We start from the raw sequence: 19959 nt of genomic DNA on the forward strand, positions 1-19959 counted from the left end.
AACTGGTGCTTGACAAAACATCATTTGCCAAATGCATCTTTAAGATGAAGTACTTCTGCCTCTCCATTTTGTCTCTCAAGTACTTTTCAGATAGTAATTGACTAAAATTTTCAATAAAAGTATGGATACACCTTGTTTAAAAAATGATGTTACTGAAACCAGAACTCTCTATTCAATGATTAAATTCAGAGAGGGTGGTTGTTGTGTTTGTCTTTTTACCAGCTGTTGAACCTGCTATTACCAAAGAGCCTACCCAGCAGAAAGTGGCAAAAGAAAGGAATGTCACAATTCCTTGTCAGGTGACAGGCAAGCCCAAGCCTAGTGTGGTCTGGTACAAAGGCTCTCAGCTTTTGTCTGGAAACCGTTACAAGATCATGGACAATGGTGATTTGCATGTAGCTGTGAGTAGACCAAAAGGATTGAAATAGTAAACAACCTTTTGTATTTACAACCCATCATCATACTGATAACCTACGCAAGCGCGTGTGTGCGTGTGTGCATTGAACCAGCCTTTTTACTATAAAATTATTTCCTTCTAGTTTGTTATAAAATTATATTAAAAAAATGTGCCAGTTGTTATAAAAAAGCATGTGCTTTCATGAGAATAGCTTTCCTATAAATAAGTTAATGCTCATTTTGTGTGCTGCTGGTCACCTTCTGTTAAAAATTTAATTAAGTGCCACATCAACACACTAAAAAAAAGCCCCTCCACAGTATTTTCTCTCAGTTTAAAAATAATGAATGCTGGAGGATGACATACACAAGGATGTTTTTTGAGTGAGTGGGCAATGCGTTGGATTGCTCTTGTTTTCAGATGGTAGAGGAGGGTGACTCTGGTCAATATACATGCCTAGCAATGAATCGCTTTGGACAAGCCAGAGCTGAAGGCTCGCTACTTGTCAGAGGTTTGTCAAATCCCTTTAAAAAACTTTTGTTACTGTTAGAGAAAATAGCCTCATCCAGCAATCGTTATAATGGAGATATATTTCCAAAAGTAAAACAGTACAGAGAAGAACAGTGGGAAAGGGAAATGAAAGGAAAGGGCTGGAGATGGGATCACCTGGAGTGGGTTTCAGCTGATAGACATCGTTGGCGGACTCTGGTTGAGGCCTTATGTGCAACCTGATGCACGAAGAGGAATAGATAGATAGAAGACTACAGATTTTTTGCTTAAAATGTGTATTGTTAAAGTCTTGTACAATTATTTTGACTTGTTTGTCTGTATTTATAGCTGCTGGGTTGTTGTTTTTTTTAAAATAATTTTTCTAAAAGTTGTCATGAGCTCGTGCTTGTTTAGGTTGATGGTGACTTGTATGTTTACCTATATCTGGCATCCTTCAGGTAAAACAACCATTGTGAGCAAGCCAGTGGATGATCAAGTAAGCTATGGCGAGGAAGCCCATTTCCGATGTGTTGCCAAGACAGACCCTCATGAGACAAATAATCTCAGATATTATTGGCTTAAAAATGGGGAGCGACTTAACACCTCTGATCCTAGGGTAAGCTTAAGTATGGGTGAGCACATTTCTTTTTCACCTGCAGCATTTTTTGATTTATGGAAAAAGTATGTAGCGAGTGAGGAACTGGTTTTGTCTGTTGGTAGCTATATATAATCCACTGTCCAGCTCAGCTGGGCAGATGAATGCTGGAACAGTTGTTACTTGATGACAACGAATTTATTATTTGTGGCTTGTCAGGAGCATTAGACAACTAGATTAAATCATGCATTCATAGGAAACAGCAGTAACTGTAAGGTACAAAAGTGATGATGCTGAGTGTTGTGACAATTTATTCTGTTTCCAGATCAGGATTGAAGCTGAGGACCTTTACATTACTAAGACCACCAGCAAAGATACTGGCACTTACACTTGTGTTGCTGACAACCAGCTTGACAGCGACAATGTTACTGCTGTTCTGGAAGTGAAAGGTAGGTTGTCTTGTTTAAGTAGCTCCTGTTATAGTAAAATGTGCATTACAGGCTTGCAGTGTGCATATGTATGTGTGTAAACATGTTTATGTGAAGAGAGAGGTAGTTGTAACAATCAATTCTGGACATAAAATGAACCAAAGTCAACAGCCTCCGTGTACCATGTCTTTGATGTGATCTGGCCTTCCAGAAAACACTGGCAGTAAAGATGAGAGAGTAAAAATTCCTATAACACGGAAACTGTCACTTGATCACTTAGAAAAAAATTACAAAATCTCAGACAAGGAAAAGTTTTATAAAATAATAAAGACACACAAATGCGTGCATGCAGAGAGGGAACCAGATTGCTTAAAGAAAACCACTGATGTTCAGGCCTGTGAAAAAGCATCATTCAGGCAGAGAGGGATGGGAGCTGAGATCTCCTCCCTCCTACCCAAACTATGGCAACTTATTCTCACTTTCGTTATGACACATGTTTTAGCCATTGTGCCAGCATTGTGGTGGTACCCAACATCATAAAATTAATCTTCTTATGTTTGAACAGCACCTCCCGATCCTCCTTACAATGTCTCAGTGGTTGTTTGCTCCGGGTCTAATGCTGATCTGGCATGGGAGTTTGCAGACTCTTCTTCCAACTTCTCTCCCCTGCAGAGTTTCATTGTGGAGTACAACAACTCAAATGATCCAGATAACTGGGTTGTTTCTTCAAGTCCATCTGCAGCTGATAGGTAAAAAAATTCAGTAGTTTTATTTGCTTAGAGTACATACATGTCAGAACTAGAGAGATAATTAATAACTCATTCTAGTGTTTGTTGCTACAGATCTTTGCAAATAATAGCAACCAGTATGACAGAGAGAAAAGAAAGGCATTATTTGAGATCTGTAATCATGCATAGTGTTACTAAAGAAAGATAAAAAGATGGTTTCATTGCCTTTGCAAAAGTTATGAAACATTCTCACTTTCTTGTTTGATGTCCCTGATTACTATCTGAGGTCATTCTGCTTGACAAAAACTTTAATCTTGCTGTCAGGCAAGCAAGGGTGCAATTGACACCTTGGGCATCCTACACGTTCCGCGTTCGTGCTGTGAATGGTATTGGCATCAGTGATCCGAGCAAACCAACGCAGACTCTTTGTCAGACTCCAGAAGCTCGACCAGCAAGACATCCTGCTGGTGTGCGAACTGTTGGAGACAAGACTGGTTATTTGGTCATCGAGTGGGAAGTTAGTATTTCTCTTTCTCTTGCTGCGTGTTGCTAGTTGAAATGATTTCTTTAAGTATCTGTACCAGGATCATCACATTTCTTTTCCTATGATGGTTTTACAGTTCTTTTGGAAAGAAAGCAAGATGGTGTTGAACAAAAATGGTTTGAGATTATTATACTTAAAGAAGATATATGGAACATTGTGTATAGTAGTATGGAACATGGCACGCATACACACGCACACAGGACAGGTACAGGCTGGCGGTTGGGGGTAATTACTGGCTGGGTGATGACCCCATGACTGAAGGAGAGCGAGAGGCGAGAGGGGGTCAACTAGTGACAAGATGGAGGTTCAGGGATGTTTTGGGGGGAAGTCGGGCGTGAAGGTTGGGTGAGGAGGGCAAGAGTCAGAATGTGAGGGGACAGTGCAGAGGTGAGAGCACGTTTCATCAAGAACGTGAGTGTGTGGTTTGGAGGTTTCGCTTTAGCCAGAACCATTGACTGGTGTTAAAGTAAAAGGACTTGGAACCCATGTGTTTGGTTCTTATGGTGAGATCAAGAAAGCAACCACATCTACCCTGTTACATACTTTTATGTATATTGCTTTTACCATACTTGAAAAAATGAAACAATTAAGGAAAGCATGGTGTTAGTGTATCAATTAGGTCACCTGTCAGAATGATGTGTAGAGTCATGACAGCACTTTTGTTTCCTTCATCTGGCACCCCCAGTTCTTGCTCGTCTAATGGGGAAGCAAGTGGTGTAAGCCAAGGCAAGTCAATTTAGGATGTGTGATATAGCTTCTGAATTTATGTGTAAACAATAGGCACAAAGCAGTGCCTGAACCTAATTGCTTGCTGCAGTATGATCCATGCACCTTGTTTGCTACAATGCCACAATCCTTCCTTCTCCTTCTATGCAACCTGATTGGTCCTTCAGTCACATCACCCACTTCTTTTCAGAGAACCCATCTTGCTGCAGCACAGGCTGTGTCTGGCAGAGTAGAATCCCCTTCCAACAGGCCTGTTTGCTGAGTGGCTAGTTGTGACAACCCTCAAGTGCAGAGAAGCACAATTGTGAATTAATACATGAAAAGACAGAGAAACTGTTCAGTCTGGAGTGAACAACACACCACTTTTAGAGGAAAGCTTTTGGACCCAAAGTCAGCTGTGTAATAGAAGAAAAATCTGAAGACGCAAGGAATTAAGAAGACTAGACTAGTAGCACACCTACACCTGAAAAGCTTAAATTCTAGATGAAAATTCTCCTTGGTTTCTAGCCTCATTTCTGGAACCAGAAAAGGAACAGACCAACTAAAATGAAGCACTAGGACTAACTGTGACTAACCACCCATCTAGCTTTTGGATTGCCAGATGTAGATTAATCTGTTTTAGCTATTGAAACCTTTTCTATTATTCATGACTCTATCATTCTGTTGTATATAATCAACTTTTCAAATTAAAAATGTTAGAAAATTATGTGAGATCTGTTGGTAGTAAATAACAGGAATATCTGCCATTTATGCATTTATCATTTTGAATAGCCCATGCCGAAGATTGAGCACAATGGACAAGATTTCCAGTACATAATCACCTGGCAAGCAGAAGGGGAAGAAGAAGTGAAAACATACATTGAGACAAATCCTGAGGTTAATAGATATGAAGTCAAAGTAGATGGAGTCTACAAACCTTACACTGTGACTGTCTCAGCAAAAAATGCAAAAGGTGAACCGCATTTAAAGGCCAAGCCAGTGAGAGGATTTTCTGGTGAAGCTGGTGAGTAGTACCAGTGGGAAGTGCTAAGAAAGTCAATTTTTTTATAACACTGTGGAAAATTCATTGCTTGACTTGTCCATCCCAACATTTTAAACAGTAGTTGGGAGTTGATCTGAAGAAAGGTGGAATTTATTAAGATGGAAGTGTGTACGTGTGTTTGAGAGAGAGAGAAGCAAAAACAAGATGTGCATCATATATGCAGTCTCACGCTTACATCACTTTGTATTAGCACATCATAACTGACCTTTAACTGCACAAACAAATGTATTTATTTCTCATGTGCCTAGATTGAATGGCACAGTGAAGAATATCACAGTATTGTTTACAGCCTCTATTTTCCTTCATACCTTTATCCGTTGCATTATGTTCTACTCTTGTACTTCATTTTTATGTTATTCATTGTGCCTATACAAATCTCAGTGTCCGCTGTCTGGTACCTAATGTTCATTTATCATTTCTGGTCAGTGCAGACAGTGCAGCCTATCTGGTCGTAATGTACATGATATAAGCATCAGACTAGGGCCCCACGCTTTTGATTGAAAGTGTGGCGTCCAGGGCCCTATACCTCAGGCCCCACAGGGGCTAAGAATGGGCCTGGATACAAGTTATTATTAGATAAATACCTTAGTCAGTTATCGAACCTGATTTTGCTTTGGTGTGTGTTCATTACAGAACCCCGAGTGGTGCCTCAGAACTTTGAGCTAGATCCAGATGTACCTGTGACTGCAACCAGTGCTGGATTTCGCTGGGATCCTGTAGATACAAGCCCTAAGTCTATCAGAGGAGCATTCCAGGGCTATAAGGTTCTATTTACTTTTTATGATGAAGACGTATCATCTAACCCTAAAGTAATGTTCACAGTTTGGTTTTTCTCGCAACTACTTATCACCCCACCAAGAGCTACTTAATCATATTAAGGCTATTTTGAGAGGGCAAAATTACTTTAAAATCAGTAGGTTTAGGTCATTAAAAACTTGTTAGCATATGCTTGTAGCTCTAACATTGGCTGCAGCCTTCAATGAGGTCAGAAGAATGTCAAGCTTGTCAGTCTGTAGGTCCTTTTCTAAAAACAAAATTCTTAAAATCAAACTGGACATTTACTAATAAATAACAGACTTATGTTCTGCTAACTTGCTAGGATATCATGAGCTTTGTTTCATGTTTACCTTCAGCTTTTTGAAATCATTTTTCCATTCAAATGTTTAATGTTTTCAGATTCGCTACTGGAAAAAAGATAGAAAAGAAGACACGCTGCATGAGGAACTTGTTGTTGTCCCTGATATTCGCAGCCGAAGGGCTACAATAGAGGACTATTACAATCCTGAAGATAAAATACGGGGCACAGTGTCTAACCTTCCGTCATACTCTGACATTGAAGCTGATGTTGTTGTTGTTAACACTTACTTTAGTTCTAATGGAAGCAACATCATTAATTTTACTACACCAGAAGGAGGTGAGTTCATAAATAACTGACTGCTATCAGGATTTGGTGGTTTTTATGGTGCTATCAAACCAATCTAACTTCATTTGTATATATTTCACAAGATATGTAAAGATAAAGATATAGTATCATTTATCGTCATTGATATCCAAGTTCTTGGTTTGTTTATTTTCACAAATGATTGCAGTAGGTAGTATTTATTTTATTAAACAGTACACAATGAAAATAATAATTACATTTTTTTTTAACAAAAATGAAACCTAATAATGAAAATTTTTATTCAATCAAAACCACAGTTCCAGATCGAGTTGAATACTTGGAGGCACTTTTCAGGGGATCTTCTCACTTCTTACTTGAGTGGGGACCACCTATTGAGAAAAATGGAATAATTACTGGCTATGGAATTGGATACAGACATAGTGAGTTTGTCTTATGTGTTTTCTAACTTTGAAATATGCAGATCTTTTTCTCAGTGCATGTAGAGATAGTCTGATGAGGTAGCACCATAATATATCATCTAACCATATTGCTGTTGTGATATAGCTGTGTGTAACTGTTTACTAAATCTGTGTGACTTATATTGTTTTTGACTATTTTTGCTGAGCAAAGATTCTCTTTTTGAATTTTCATATCTTTTTCTTTAACTATAGTGAACAACCCCTGTATATGTATTTTTGTTTTTAATTCATTTTTCTTATCTGTAGACAAGATAAATACACTGTAGTAGGAAGGCTGGCTTGTGTTTTGTTAGACATAGTTCAAGGGTAGCATAGTCAGCATTGAACAACCACCTTTGGAATACTTTGCTACTGTAGATCTTAGTATTTGAAGAGTAGTGTAGTGTACTCAGTTCTGTGCCTTTCTTAAGCATTTTGAATGATTGACTTTTTACTATTATTGTTACTACTATTTTTGTATTAGAATATAAAGTCTGTTTTGTGGCTTTTTTAACTATTGTGAAGTAATTTTTAAATAATAATTAAAATTCTAAGAGTAATTTAATAGTGTTTGCTTGCAATAGTTATTGTAAACAAAAAATGCCAGGGCGACGTGGCTCAGTAGAGAAAAGTATATAGGCAAGGTAATCTACCACAGTATCACACGAGTATTTGATGAAATTTTTTAATCTCATCTGAAAGTACGACCACCTTTTAAAATAAATCTGTTGTACAGTAAGTGCGTGACCTTGATGACTATATTTCAGTATGAAGAGCAGCATATATGTAATTGTAAGCATATGGTTTGAATTGAAGGAGGCATCCATGGCTTCAGCAGTCTAGAAAATGATAATTAATTTTTTCTGAAATTGATTTTTAGATTTTATTTATATATCATTTTTCACATGATAACTACAATATATATATTATAATTATGCTAATTTAGGATAATGCTGCATTATTATAATTCAAAAATACTCTTTAAGAATACAAAATTTAATATAAACATATTAATAGACAACAGATGAAACAGAAATGTGAATCATTTGAAGACAGTTCAGTCAAGTTTTAATGACTTTAGAAGTAAATCAAACAGAAGACTAAATATTTAAAAGACACTTTTAAGTAATTCTGCTTTCTAGTTTCAACATGCTCTGTTACACTATACAGTATCTCTTAGCAGGAATAAAGGACTGATTCAGAAGTTCTTTGAAACAGTTTAGCTATCTGAGAACATGATTCAGTAATGTAAATTTGTTTCTGCTTCTTTCAGTTGGTTCTTCAGGTAATTGTAAGACATGTGGTAAGTCAGGGGCTTACTTGCTCTGACACATCTAAACTGTAATATTTTGGTTTGATCTGCTGGTTTGGTGCATGTCACACCAAACAACCTAAAGCAGCTGAATGCTTGCAATCTTGCAAATGGTGACACACAGCTGTAACGTTTTAAGCATTCAGTATCAGGCTTGTGTAAGAAATTATAAATTAGATAAATTAGCTGTATAAAAAATGGTCAATTGCCTGGCAAAAGTTGAAATTTAAAGAAAAACTTTATTTTTTCTCACTTTTTGAAATGTTATACAAATAAAATATCTAAATGTTTATCAGGATTCCACCTTTTTAAGAAAAAATTGTAATCAGTCTTAACCTAGTGATTTTTTTCCTCTCTACACCATGCAGTTATTATATAATCTATAAGGTAAATCTAATTGGCAAAAATTGTGTTGGATGTAGCTGTATTTATGTTTATTGTAAGCTCCAGAAATAGATCTTTCAGTTATTGAATCCATATAGCATTTTGTAACTTATCATAAAGCTTGCTTTTGCATGAAGTTTTATTTTCATGTGCTTTGTTTTGGCAAGACAAAAAATGTCTAGCTTTGTATGCTGGGAGATGGGAGGATCAGGGAATGACCCCCTTGCAGTTTCATACTATGTGCATGGGCATGGGAATTCACAGGAATGACAATGTTGTGGCAAAGAGGGAGCAGGCACTTATTTTGCTCACTATTTATATAAAAATTTGGGCATTGTGCCATCTGCTCCAGGGTCACTGCTTACTGCTGCATACATATGGCTGGACAAAGTACGGGAGGGATAGGGTGCAGAATGGAAGGAAACAAAGCGTTCTTGATACATATTATATTGAATGAGAGAGAGATGAGAAAACAAGATTATATACAGCCATGTAAAAGTGTCATATTTAAATGCATGGACATATGTTTTGCATCAAACTTTGCTCTATGGTATTGTGTAGTAGTCTGTATGCATTTAAGATTGCCAATATTTAGGAAGGGGTGCATTTGTGAAGAAGGGCTTGTGTGTGAGAGATAGAACACATGTACATGTACAATATAACAATTAAAACTTCTACATGTACAACTATAATAAAACTCCTTAACATCCTTATGCTTTCTTTCCCACTCTTTCTTTTTTGCATGGCCTTTTATGTTTATGTAGAATTCTTACTTGGACACTTCAAAAAATAACTTTGAAGAACCATGTGTTTTACATCAATAGATTTATAGACCATTTATAATAATTTTTAATTTGAATTGTTAATGTACTTGAGCAGCCTGAAGTATTTCTTTTCTAAGAAATAGCATTTCAATTACAAACAGGTCAGTAAGTGTTTTGACTTAAGCTGCTTTCTCCGAACCTCCATCTTCATGATCTCTTTCTCTGTATGATGCCAATTTTAAGTTGATGTAGCTGTTTCTCTTATTGGTAAGAAGTGTTCATTTATCAATAATAAATAAAGGTGCTAAAAGAACACAAGAATAATGAAGCAATTTTAGTAATCCAACCCATGCACCAAAACTTAAGCGACCTGTAAAAAGAAGTACATTAAAACATTATAACAGCTCAGGCTTTAGCTGTCACAATAAAACTTAAATGCGCAGATCTGTTACAGGCTGTCAGATATGTGTTTCAATCCTTACACTTTCACTGTGATCTCATAATACCTTTACCTCAATCAAGTTTGGTTGTATAGAAAAGAAACAGAAACTAGAAATAATAGTAGTTGGTTGTCATGTTTGTTTACTTCAAGCATCTTTAAGTAGTATTTGTGGTGTTTTCCAGTTGATGGCTTGATGGTGAATGATCTAGTTATTGTGCGTGATGACCTGGGGCCAGAACAAAGACGTGCCACCATTGAAAACCTTGTGGCTAATTCCTTGTACCGCTTGTACGTCTGGGCAAAGACTGCTAAAGGACAAGGACGGGAATATTTTATTGATGTTCGCACTACAGATGATATAACAAGTGAGCAGTCTAAGAGGATATCTCTTTAGTTCTTTTGTACATAATCAACATTTCTGAAGACCATTATGATCAAACTCTTCAAATAAGTGGACAACATTTCTTAATTTACATTACTGGTTTGTATACTTATAGGATCTGGAGTTAATATGCTTTTAGCTGCAGCCTAGCTTGTGAATCCTACAAAGACTAAATGTGTAGTGTGCTTGCAAACAGAGTGCACTGTATCTTTAATAAAAAATTCACTTCTATTTCTTTTGTTTAATTTGATCTTTACTCTTTAGTACTTCACATTAGCCTGTTAATTTATGATAGGTATTACATAATTGTAATTATGTAATATCATTATTACATAATTGTATCATTAATCTCTCACTTGCAGAGTTGGCTTTCCCTGAGATCAAAGACATTTATCCTGGAGAATATCGCGCTAACATCACCTGGGATTTACCTGATGAGAAGGGAGCCCGTACAGGGTCTAAGTACTATCTGGAGTACAGAAAGATGGGTGAGCACTGGCTTTCATTATCGAGGATGATGTGGTCTGTATATTCTGCTGAAATTAGTTTGGCTTTGAAGGAGTCCTTCAGTGCATAATTTTCAAATCCTAAAAATAATATAAACATTCTAAAATTAATAGTGTTATAATCCTGTTGCAGTCTTTAGGATCTGTGGTACTTCACAATCTATCACTTCAAGCTTATGATACATAGGTTAGAAAAGTATTAATGTAACAAGATGACCTACCAAACAGCTCATACTCTCATTCACTCTGTAAATAACACTCGAACGCTTAGCCATAGTTTTTTGGAACCTCTTTATTATGGTGATCACTTGCTGGCCGCCTGAAGCTTTTAGCTTAAGACAGCACGTAGCACCGAGCACAGACTTAGTCCTTAATCAACCGGGCTGCTGCCTGGCTAACTTGTCGCATCCTTCTCTCAAGCTGCTCTCTCTCTCTCTTTGTCCTCCGTTTTATATCCCCCGGGTGTAATGCGCCGTGGGTACCTGGCTGTACAGGGCGGCAGCGCTGGATGTGCTACTATGTCCGCCCAGGGAGGGCGTTGGGGCTGGGTGCTGCCCCTTTCTTCTCTCATGGTCCCCTCTGTCCCCCCTGGACCCGAAACAAACCAGCACCCTAATAAGTGCTACCTGTCCGCGCTACTGACGAATCGTCCTTCAGCTGGCATCTTAGCCAGCCTCAACCACATTAATAAAGCAATATTTGGTAATTAAAGTATATTCTTTAGTCACCTTGATATCTGTATTCAGCAGAATTTGTGCCTGTGTTTTGTAACTGCTCATTTGAAAGACAGTCATAAGATAGATATTTTCATGTAATCTTCTTTTGTGAAATGATAGTAACATAAGAGTTAATGTACAAACAGAGACTAAAATTGAATGAAAGTTGTGTAGACAAAAACATTAGTAAATTCACTTTTATCTTCAAGGAAATGGAAAATGGGAAAGAGAACAGCATGCTGCTACAGAACACTTTTGGCTCACACTGGAAAAATTAGAGCCAGCCACAACCTATGAAGTGCGTGTCATCAGTATGCCGAACAGCAAAGCAGCTGAAATGGACTCTTCAAACTACCAGCCTAGTGACAGAAAAGTCTTCACAACTACTGGGATAGGCAAGTTGATTTATCATTCTGGTTTCTCAATAGTTTTAAAGTTGTTGGCCATGGTTTCCAAATTCTTCTTGATCATTCCACACTGTGATCATGTGCAGGCTTAAAAGTATGATTTGCCAAAACATGTTAAGGCTGTGTGCTGTTATGATGATATCATTTTTAAATGATCTGAAACATTAATATGCTTCCAGGCTTTGACATTATTCCGTTAAAACATCTTACAGTCCAAGCATTTCAAAGCATGTTTTCATTTTCAAAATAAAAATTGTTGATGATGGTTTTACACTGATGCATTCAGCATATATGTATGTTAGCCCTGATCATACATAGACATACATATATGTGCACATATGATGTTTCTCTCAAATGAACATAATCATAGACACATGTACACATGCATACAAGTATATGTATGCTTGTATACCACCATGTATGTATAAGAAAATATAAATATTCTACATCACATCTGTTCCACATATGTCAGTCAGTCGTCCCGACCGACACTTGTCATCGGGGGAGCCACTGTTCACATATGTGTCACTGTTCACACATCTCTGGTACATGTACAATGCATATACAACTTCTCACATGCATGCCACTGTTCACATACATTTCTTTGTTACACACACACATATGCAACTACTCACATGTGTCTGTTACACACATAAAACTTCTCACACACATGCTTCTATTTCAGAAAAACAACTGCTGACGTGCATGTCACTACTACAGATATGACACATTCATGCCACTAATACAAATATAATACATTGGCAGTATTTACTCAATCAAGCTATTGGGAGGCAAAGGTCCCGTAGACATAAAGGTAATGAACTGTAAGTGGTTCAATGTGTTCACTGTGCCATGTCGAAGGCAGACCTGAAACATTTTTCTTCTACTGCCTTTTCTTTTTGGTGATGAATTAGGTACCCATTACTACTGGATAGACAGGGGAAGTTTTCCAGACACAAACCTGAGTGAGCCTTGAACTGGCAGCCCTCTAGAAGTAAATGCCTCCCATTTTGTCCTCAGCTGTGTCATTATTAAGAGTATCATTAGGACCCAGTGGGAGAGGTTGCAGTCAACGTCTGACTAATTTTTTTCAATGTTTGTAGTGCCACTGCCAAGAACCTATCACCCTACATGAATTTGTCCGGTTATATGCTAATCTATACAATACAATCATCCATTTGAGTTGGTGGGTGTTTTTTTTTACTCAAACAACACTCATCCTGCTGTATTCATCCTACTGTGTCATCACATGACATCAGCCAGGATCCCTCTTTGTCATTTGATAGCAACTTCCCTTTGTCATTTCTATCTTCCCAGGTTTTGGTTTGGAAGCTCTATCTCTTGTGAATGGCAGCTTGGAAGATAAAGCAAACAACAAAACAGATGAACATACATCTGGAGGTGGACATGCCTTGATAAATTGGTTGCACTGATTGCTAATCCACTCCTGATGACTAGACAGTTTAACTACCAAATAATAAGCATGATACGTGCACCTGCCACAGTTCCAGTTTAACCCTTTGCACTGTTGTCAGTGTGCATTGGCAGTGCTGTGTGCATGTCGTCGGCCTTCACAGGAGTATTTTAGTGTGGTGAAGGTGTGCTAGCTAGAGCCATTAACATCATGGTTGACTAGTCAGCTGAGAAAGTGCACTGAAAAGAACAGCAATTTGTTTTCTAAGTTGTTTCATAATTTGAACTCTCTTAAAAGGCAGCTCTTATTAAAGTCTTGAGTGTCTTTTTTTTTTAAAAATCTTTAAAATATATCAACACTGATCTAAGCACATCCGTTTTAATTACTGTATTGCAAAAATCTAGGATAAGCACCTATATGAGATTGGCACATCATCATTTAATTTTGCATTAAAGACAAACTACACAGTTGTAATTAGGGTGTTGTGTCATTCATGTGAATTTCAAAAACATTAAACATAAGAGAAGAGTTTACTATAAAAAATTTCTTCTGCTTTTTTAATTTGAGATTTTCTATTAATAGCATGAAGTGTTTGCTTCAAACAATGTAAATAAAAGTTAAAGTTAGTCCTGTAACCTTTTGATCCCAGTGAAGTAAGGTCACGCTTTTCTTGGGCCTTAAAGGCAGTTGTGATCTTTCCTTTCCTGCCTTACTTTCTCACACTTTTTAAGGTGTCAGGTACACTTGAGGGTTGTTTACAGGAAGAACACTTGCAACAAGACCCCAACCCAGCTACTGTTCATCTCTACAGCTCCAGATCCCAGTGCTCTAACCACTTGGCTGTCCACTTCCCCATGTACACATATACACATAATATACAGTGTAGGGCCATTAAGCTGTGGTGATTGGGGTCCAGACCGCTCAACTGTGGCGTAGGTGATCCACGGCATAAATATTTTTTGATGATGCATGGATTACAATGAATAATGAAAAAAATTAATGATTTTTTTTATCACAATCCTTTCTCTTAACTTTGTAGCATTGTAAGGTGTGAATCAGTTACAATGACGACCTCCATAATGCTGACACTCAGTGTGGATAAAACAGATTAATATTTGAATTTTGTTGTAAGTTATTTTATTGTTAATTGATAAATAAATGGCTAATCTTCTATAAATACCTCTTTGAAGTTATATTCCAGCATTTAAATATTTAATCCATGATAGTGCATAGCATGTCAATCATGGAGATTTGAAATGCCAAAATGACAGCTGTCAACACCTGTCTCGAGTGTTTGAGAGGCCATGTCCAGGTCCCTACGATCCATAGTGTAAAAAATTGATATCCAAGCATTTTGCACAGCTGAAGTGAATTTGCTGATTACTGGACCGTGGCTTATGACCCTACACTGTATATATTTGTAGCACATGGAAATGATATGTGGCCCAAGAACAAAGTAAATGTACATGGAACTAGCAACCGTTAGTAACCTCACCTCTCACTCCACCCAAAGGGTCAACCTTAGGTAAATATTGTTTTTTGTCAAGCAAGTCTCTTGTCCCTGCCATGCAGCTTTGGCAGTTATTTTTCTTGGTCAACACTGATGTCTCCCAGTTAAAAGAAACTGCCACTAAGATGGAAGGAAGCATCATATCCAGTGACAGAAGAAGACATCAGACAAGACAGAATGATAGAGATCAGGTCCAAGTAGTTGTTTGTTTGTGGTAGAGACCAGCTGATGGCCGGTCAATAATGTAGATTGGCATGCACATTTGTGCTGTCCAGAGGGGATGGAGGAGGCTGTGGGGAGAAGGAGAAGGCTGCTAACCTCCTGTTTGTCTCTCAGCAGCATGATCAGCGCTGTCCTCTAATATAGCCAGTCACCCTTTGTACATTAACCCTTCTGGTGGATACCAGAAGTCTAAAAAAGGAGCCCAAGGTCACAGGTTAGAGAGAGAATCTTTGAGAAGTTAACCATGCCACTTCAGCCAGTAGCCCAGCTGAAAACATAGCGTAGAATGTACTCTGGTAGACAATAACAGTTGCTGCAGACAGCCAGCAAGTGGTTTCCTTCATAAACAAGCAACTTAAGGCTAGGCATTAAATGTTATTTTAAGCCGGTGTGTACAAGTGTGTGGCAGGGGACTCAGCTACATGTTCTTAAGTCTTTCAGGTAATTGGATTATCAGAGTTGCACAAACCTCAAATTAATCTTTTCACCATGGTTATTTCATTACATACAGTCAGTGGTCCATGAACATGTTGCCGCTAGACATGTGGTTTGTTGTTTGTCAAAAGTAAGATGAAGTAATTCTTCTTAATTTTCTCCTGCAGTCTACTTGTGCTATGATTTGTCATGACATCACTATAAAAGGCAGAGTGTCTAGTGGTTAATTCCTTGGGATAAATTGCCATTTCTGTCATTATGTTTAAGGTTGTATTTTTCGGAAGTATAGTTTATGTTCAATAATTGGATACTGTGACCATCACCTTCGATCATTGGAAAGAAATCTACGTAACCTTCATGACAACTTTTTCAGATGACAAAGCTGTAAAAAGGGATACAGGTATTTCTCTCATCAAAGCTGTGGGCTTCTAAAATATATATTTTTGTATTTTTATGGTTTTCAGGAATGCCAAAACTGTTTTTAAATTTCAATTTTTATGAATGTTTTCATGTATATGGTGTGCAAATGTAAGCTGTAACTATTGTACACAGACTGGTAATGTCAAATATATATATATTGTTTTTCCTATTTACACAATTTTTCGTATAAATACTGTTGTTTCATCTACCTTCAATGTTTAAAAAGAACAGGTTGAATTTGATATATTGTAGTCAGTATTTCTAAGTTTGAGAATTTTCAGATACAATCTTTGCATCTTAAACTTGTTGATTGAAGTAAATCTGTCTCTCAATTTGGAAAGATTACATTTTCAGGGCAAGATTCCACTTAAAATAGAATTTTTTTATATACTTCATGTGCTCAGTGCAATAACAAATTAATCAGCATGCCAGAATTTTTTTCAGTGGGAAACCACTCTCTTGAATATCAGTAGGTGGGAATTCTAGAAAGGTACGAACAATAAACCTAGCACAGTTTGAAACTGCAGAAGATGAAGAAAGTTTTTAAGAACTAAATAAGAGTTAAATATAGACTGGCTGTCCATTAGTATGAACAATGAATTGATAAGTTTGCATAAAAATAATTTATCACTGGTCGCCAGACGATTAATTGACACTTCTTAAGACCAAAGCATCCCATGCAAGAGCTAATTGTTCCAACATCCAAAGTCAAATAAACCTATGAAGTGACACCTGTTTGATGTCTACACACACAAAAAATGATTAAAATGAAAACTGTGTTATGTGGGATTGTGATATTTCTTCTCTGGATTTGCATGCAGTCTTGCCTCCAGTGGTTTCATGTAATCATGTGACAAATTTGCAGTACACACAACAGTTTTTTCCTTGATTGTGTAGAGTACTCAATGCAAAATTTGATGAGACCATACTTGTATCATTAGTGATTAATTCACCTTCTGAATTCGACTTTTGGCAGTAAAATGATTTGGTTTTACATTGATCAATTTGGTCTTGGCAGGGTTAATTTGACTCTGGGATGAGGTTGATGTGGTTTTGGCTCAAATTTACTGGCCAAAATAATCTGACTTGACTTAAAAAAAACAAAAACAAAAACAAAAAAAAAAACCCAACTGCACAAATGCAATATAGCAGCACCCTAGAGTGCATGACAGAATACAGTAATGACTGGGAAAAGTAAACATGACATCATAATTTTCACAACTCCTTACTCCACCATTTCTATATACAAGGCTGGCACCAACAGTGCTGCTATAATGCATTTGTTCCAATATGTCTTCAAAATATATGATTCACCGATTTTGTTTTACTTTTGATGTGTGGATATGAAAATGTTGTATTGCTTTAAATGATAAAAGAGAAAAATACTTTAAAACAGAATGGAAAGATGCTTGTAAGGAAGTTTTTCTTTTATTGTGCATGTTTTATTTTCTCAGCGCAGTCTGTGATTCGTTATCAGCCTTGATTTTTTTTTTGGGGACTTTTTTTCATCTTTCAAGCTGTCAACATTGTATCTGTTGGATTTCAGGGATTAAATGCATAATTTGAATCTTTTTTAAAATGTTATTCTCCGTTATTGCAAGTTGATGCAGAGTGTAGATAGTCCATAAAAGATCAAAATTAAATTACCATCAAATAATTCCTTAGAGATAGATATCCTGACAGCCCAGGCTCACTTTTCATTTTGTGTACCTGTGAATGCTGGATATAACTGACCAAAGAAAAAAGGGGTTCTTTAGGTGATAATTGACTTTAAAGACCAGCAGACACTTTAGTCAGGTCCCTGATGCTGTTATTACATCCATAAGTGCTCTCCAGAGCTTGTACTATTAACTGGAATTTATAGTCTTAGAGTACCAGTCTATATATATATACCTGGAGGCCAGGTGGTTGAAAATTCTTTGATGATACTAAGATTTTTACTTTCAAGATAAAGGGTTTGCTGATTCAAAATTAGCTCCATCGAGATAATGTCTGTGGTTAGATCAATACCATGCCCTCAGCAAACATCCTGAATGTTCATTGTTTTTACTTAGTTTAGGTCTATTTCAATTTTTCAGATGGGAAAATTTAGATACAAAGCATTCTTGAAGCTAAGAGCTTTAGCGGGAACATTCACTGCTGGAATCTTTGCTTTCTCTCTCACTCACTCACTCACACACACACACTTGAACACATTATATATATAAACCACATTGTCTTGAACACACAGAATCAGTCATGTACAGGAGAGGAGTTTTCCATGTGCTTGTAGCAAAGACTGTCAAATGAGTAGTGTAGATGTCTGAACTTTGATTTATAATCAGATGCATGAAAATAAGAATTAGTGTACAGTGGTAATGGTTGGGTTCTACAAAATTCTAATTAAAAATTAAGGTATTCATATTTCACCGTTCATTGGGGTTTTAAGCAGTTCAGCATGGATTTACTCTTGTTTTTACCTCCCCATGATCTCTCATGACCGTAGACATAGTTGTGTGTTCTCTGGTTATTGTTTGCAGTCTCTTGACAGGGAGGTGGTGTGTGTGTAAGTTTTAGCATAAGGTAATCATACAGTTCAATCTGAGATGATTTGCTGAGTTAGATTGCCAGACACCACATTTTTCTAGTTTAAAAGTTTATGTGTTTGATGCACACAGGAGATACTAAAGCAATTCCACATATTGAGCATGCTACTGAACTTACATTTATTAACATAAAATCCTTCCCTTTTAGCATGCTTAAATTATGGGGAAGGTGTATATATATGCTTCATATACATTTTTTAATTTTTATTTTCCGTAAAAAACAAAATCTTTGTACTTTGGGTTTCTGTTATATTATTATTATTTCAGTTTAAAATAACTTGCTTATCATAAATGATTTTTCCTGGAGTCCACGATGTTGAGTAATTCACAGTGACCCGTAACTAGTGGGTCTTTGCTGTGCATTTTTCATACATTTTAAAACTTACGGTTTGTAAACGGATTTTAGACTGCAGTAAAAAAAACAAAAAACAAACAAACTGCTCCTTTCATTATGTTTGCAATTGCAAAGAAATTTATATATTAAGCATTAGTGATATTTGATGATTAAAATTATGGTATGGCTAAAATTATAGTATTTATGAAACTACAAAACTGGGAATAGTTTCTTTTCTGTTGCAGGTGCAACAAAAGCGGCCGGCTTTCTGTCAGCATGGTGGTTTATTATCATGATGGTTGCTATTGCTATCCTTATTCTCATTCTTATCATTGTCTGTATTGTCAAGAGAAACCGTGGCAAAGAGTATAAATGTAAGTGTTTCTTTATTACAGTTTATTGTGTTGAATCCACTTTAAATGACATTTTCTTATCTCCACTTCTTACATTTTTTTGTGCAGTAGTTGTACTCTCTGCTTTATAAATTTGTAATTGTTAAACTACCATGTACACTGCACATGCTTGCACTGTTTCTAAGTATTTGTAATCATCTTACTCCTTACTACCATTGCATTTGTTATAGTTCCACCTGAGAAGGACACTACAGATGAAACACCAGGACACTTCAATGAGATGGCAAAAAGGTATGAATATGCCTGGGACTTTCTTACAAAACTCTTTGAGAGATTAAATTTTAGTGTTTATCAAAGTATTTGTTATTCTATCATAAATGTCGTTTTCTAAGAAAAATGATTATAAATTATGCATATTTGTCAGCAAGACCATGCAGTGCTGCATTCCTTATGTAGGAATATTAAAGCTTGTTAGTATTGCACAGAATACAGCCTGGCAGTACCACTACATCATTTTGCTGTTTGTCTGAAATCTTTGGTATCAGTACTGTTGATCCATCTACCTTCATTATTTAAAGACGACAGAATCTGATATCTTGTAGTCACTGTTTTTTGGGGGGTTTTTTCTTGTGTTTGTGTGCGCGCACATGTGTACACCTTGTGTAGACATAATGAAAGAAGACTTTCTGGAGTTTGTGTTCAATAAAATCTTGCCTAAGTTAAAATTTTCTGTTTACACATTCAACAGCAGCAATTGACCTTAAACTTTTAAGACACAAGGTGATCTATACTTAATTTTTAATATTTTTTTTTGACAGCAGGAGCTTATACTTCAAAGTTTAAAAGTTTGTTATATTCCATTGTCGTGCCTGCATAGCCATTTATGTTACCTTCATTTTTCCTGTTCTTAGTGACAAGAATGGAGTGGGTGCCAGTTCATCTTTTGATCGAGACCCAGAAAAAGTTCCATTAGAGGAGAGACAGATAG

General features: G+C 36.7%; 1 protein-coding gene across 1 annotated transcript in view; it reads left to right on the top strand.

Annotated features, from left to right (window-relative positions):
• LOC112564044 (neurofascin-like) overlaps positions 1-19959 on the top strand; it is a 56814-nt gene that overhangs the window by 29768 nt on the left and 7087 nt on the right. The window contains 18 exon segments of the mRNA XM_025238610.1: positions 223-401; positions 815-905; positions 1342-1499; positions 1804-1927; positions 2472-2655; positions 2959-3151; positions 4676-4907; positions 5580-5710; positions 6123-6360; positions 6645-6767; positions 8059-8070; positions 9870-10052; positions 10432-10557; positions 11501-11686; positions 13016-13099; positions 18864-18992; positions 19202-19262; positions 19883-19957. Coding sequence (XP_025094395.1) covers positions 223-401; positions 815-905; positions 1342-1499; positions 1804-1927; positions 2472-2655; positions 2959-3151; positions 4676-4907; positions 5580-5710; positions 6123-6360; positions 6645-6767; positions 8059-8070; positions 9870-10052; positions 10432-10557; positions 11501-11686; positions 13016-13099; positions 18864-18992; positions 19202-19262; positions 19883-19957 — 2509 coding nt within the window.

This window comes from Pomacea canaliculata, linkage group LG5, assembly GCF_003073045.1.
Source record: "Pomacea canaliculata isolate SZHN2017 linkage group LG5, ASM307304v1, whole genome shotgun sequence".
NCBI lineage: Eukaryota > Metazoa > Mollusca > Gastropoda > Architaenioglossa > Ampullariidae > Pomacea > Pomacea canaliculata.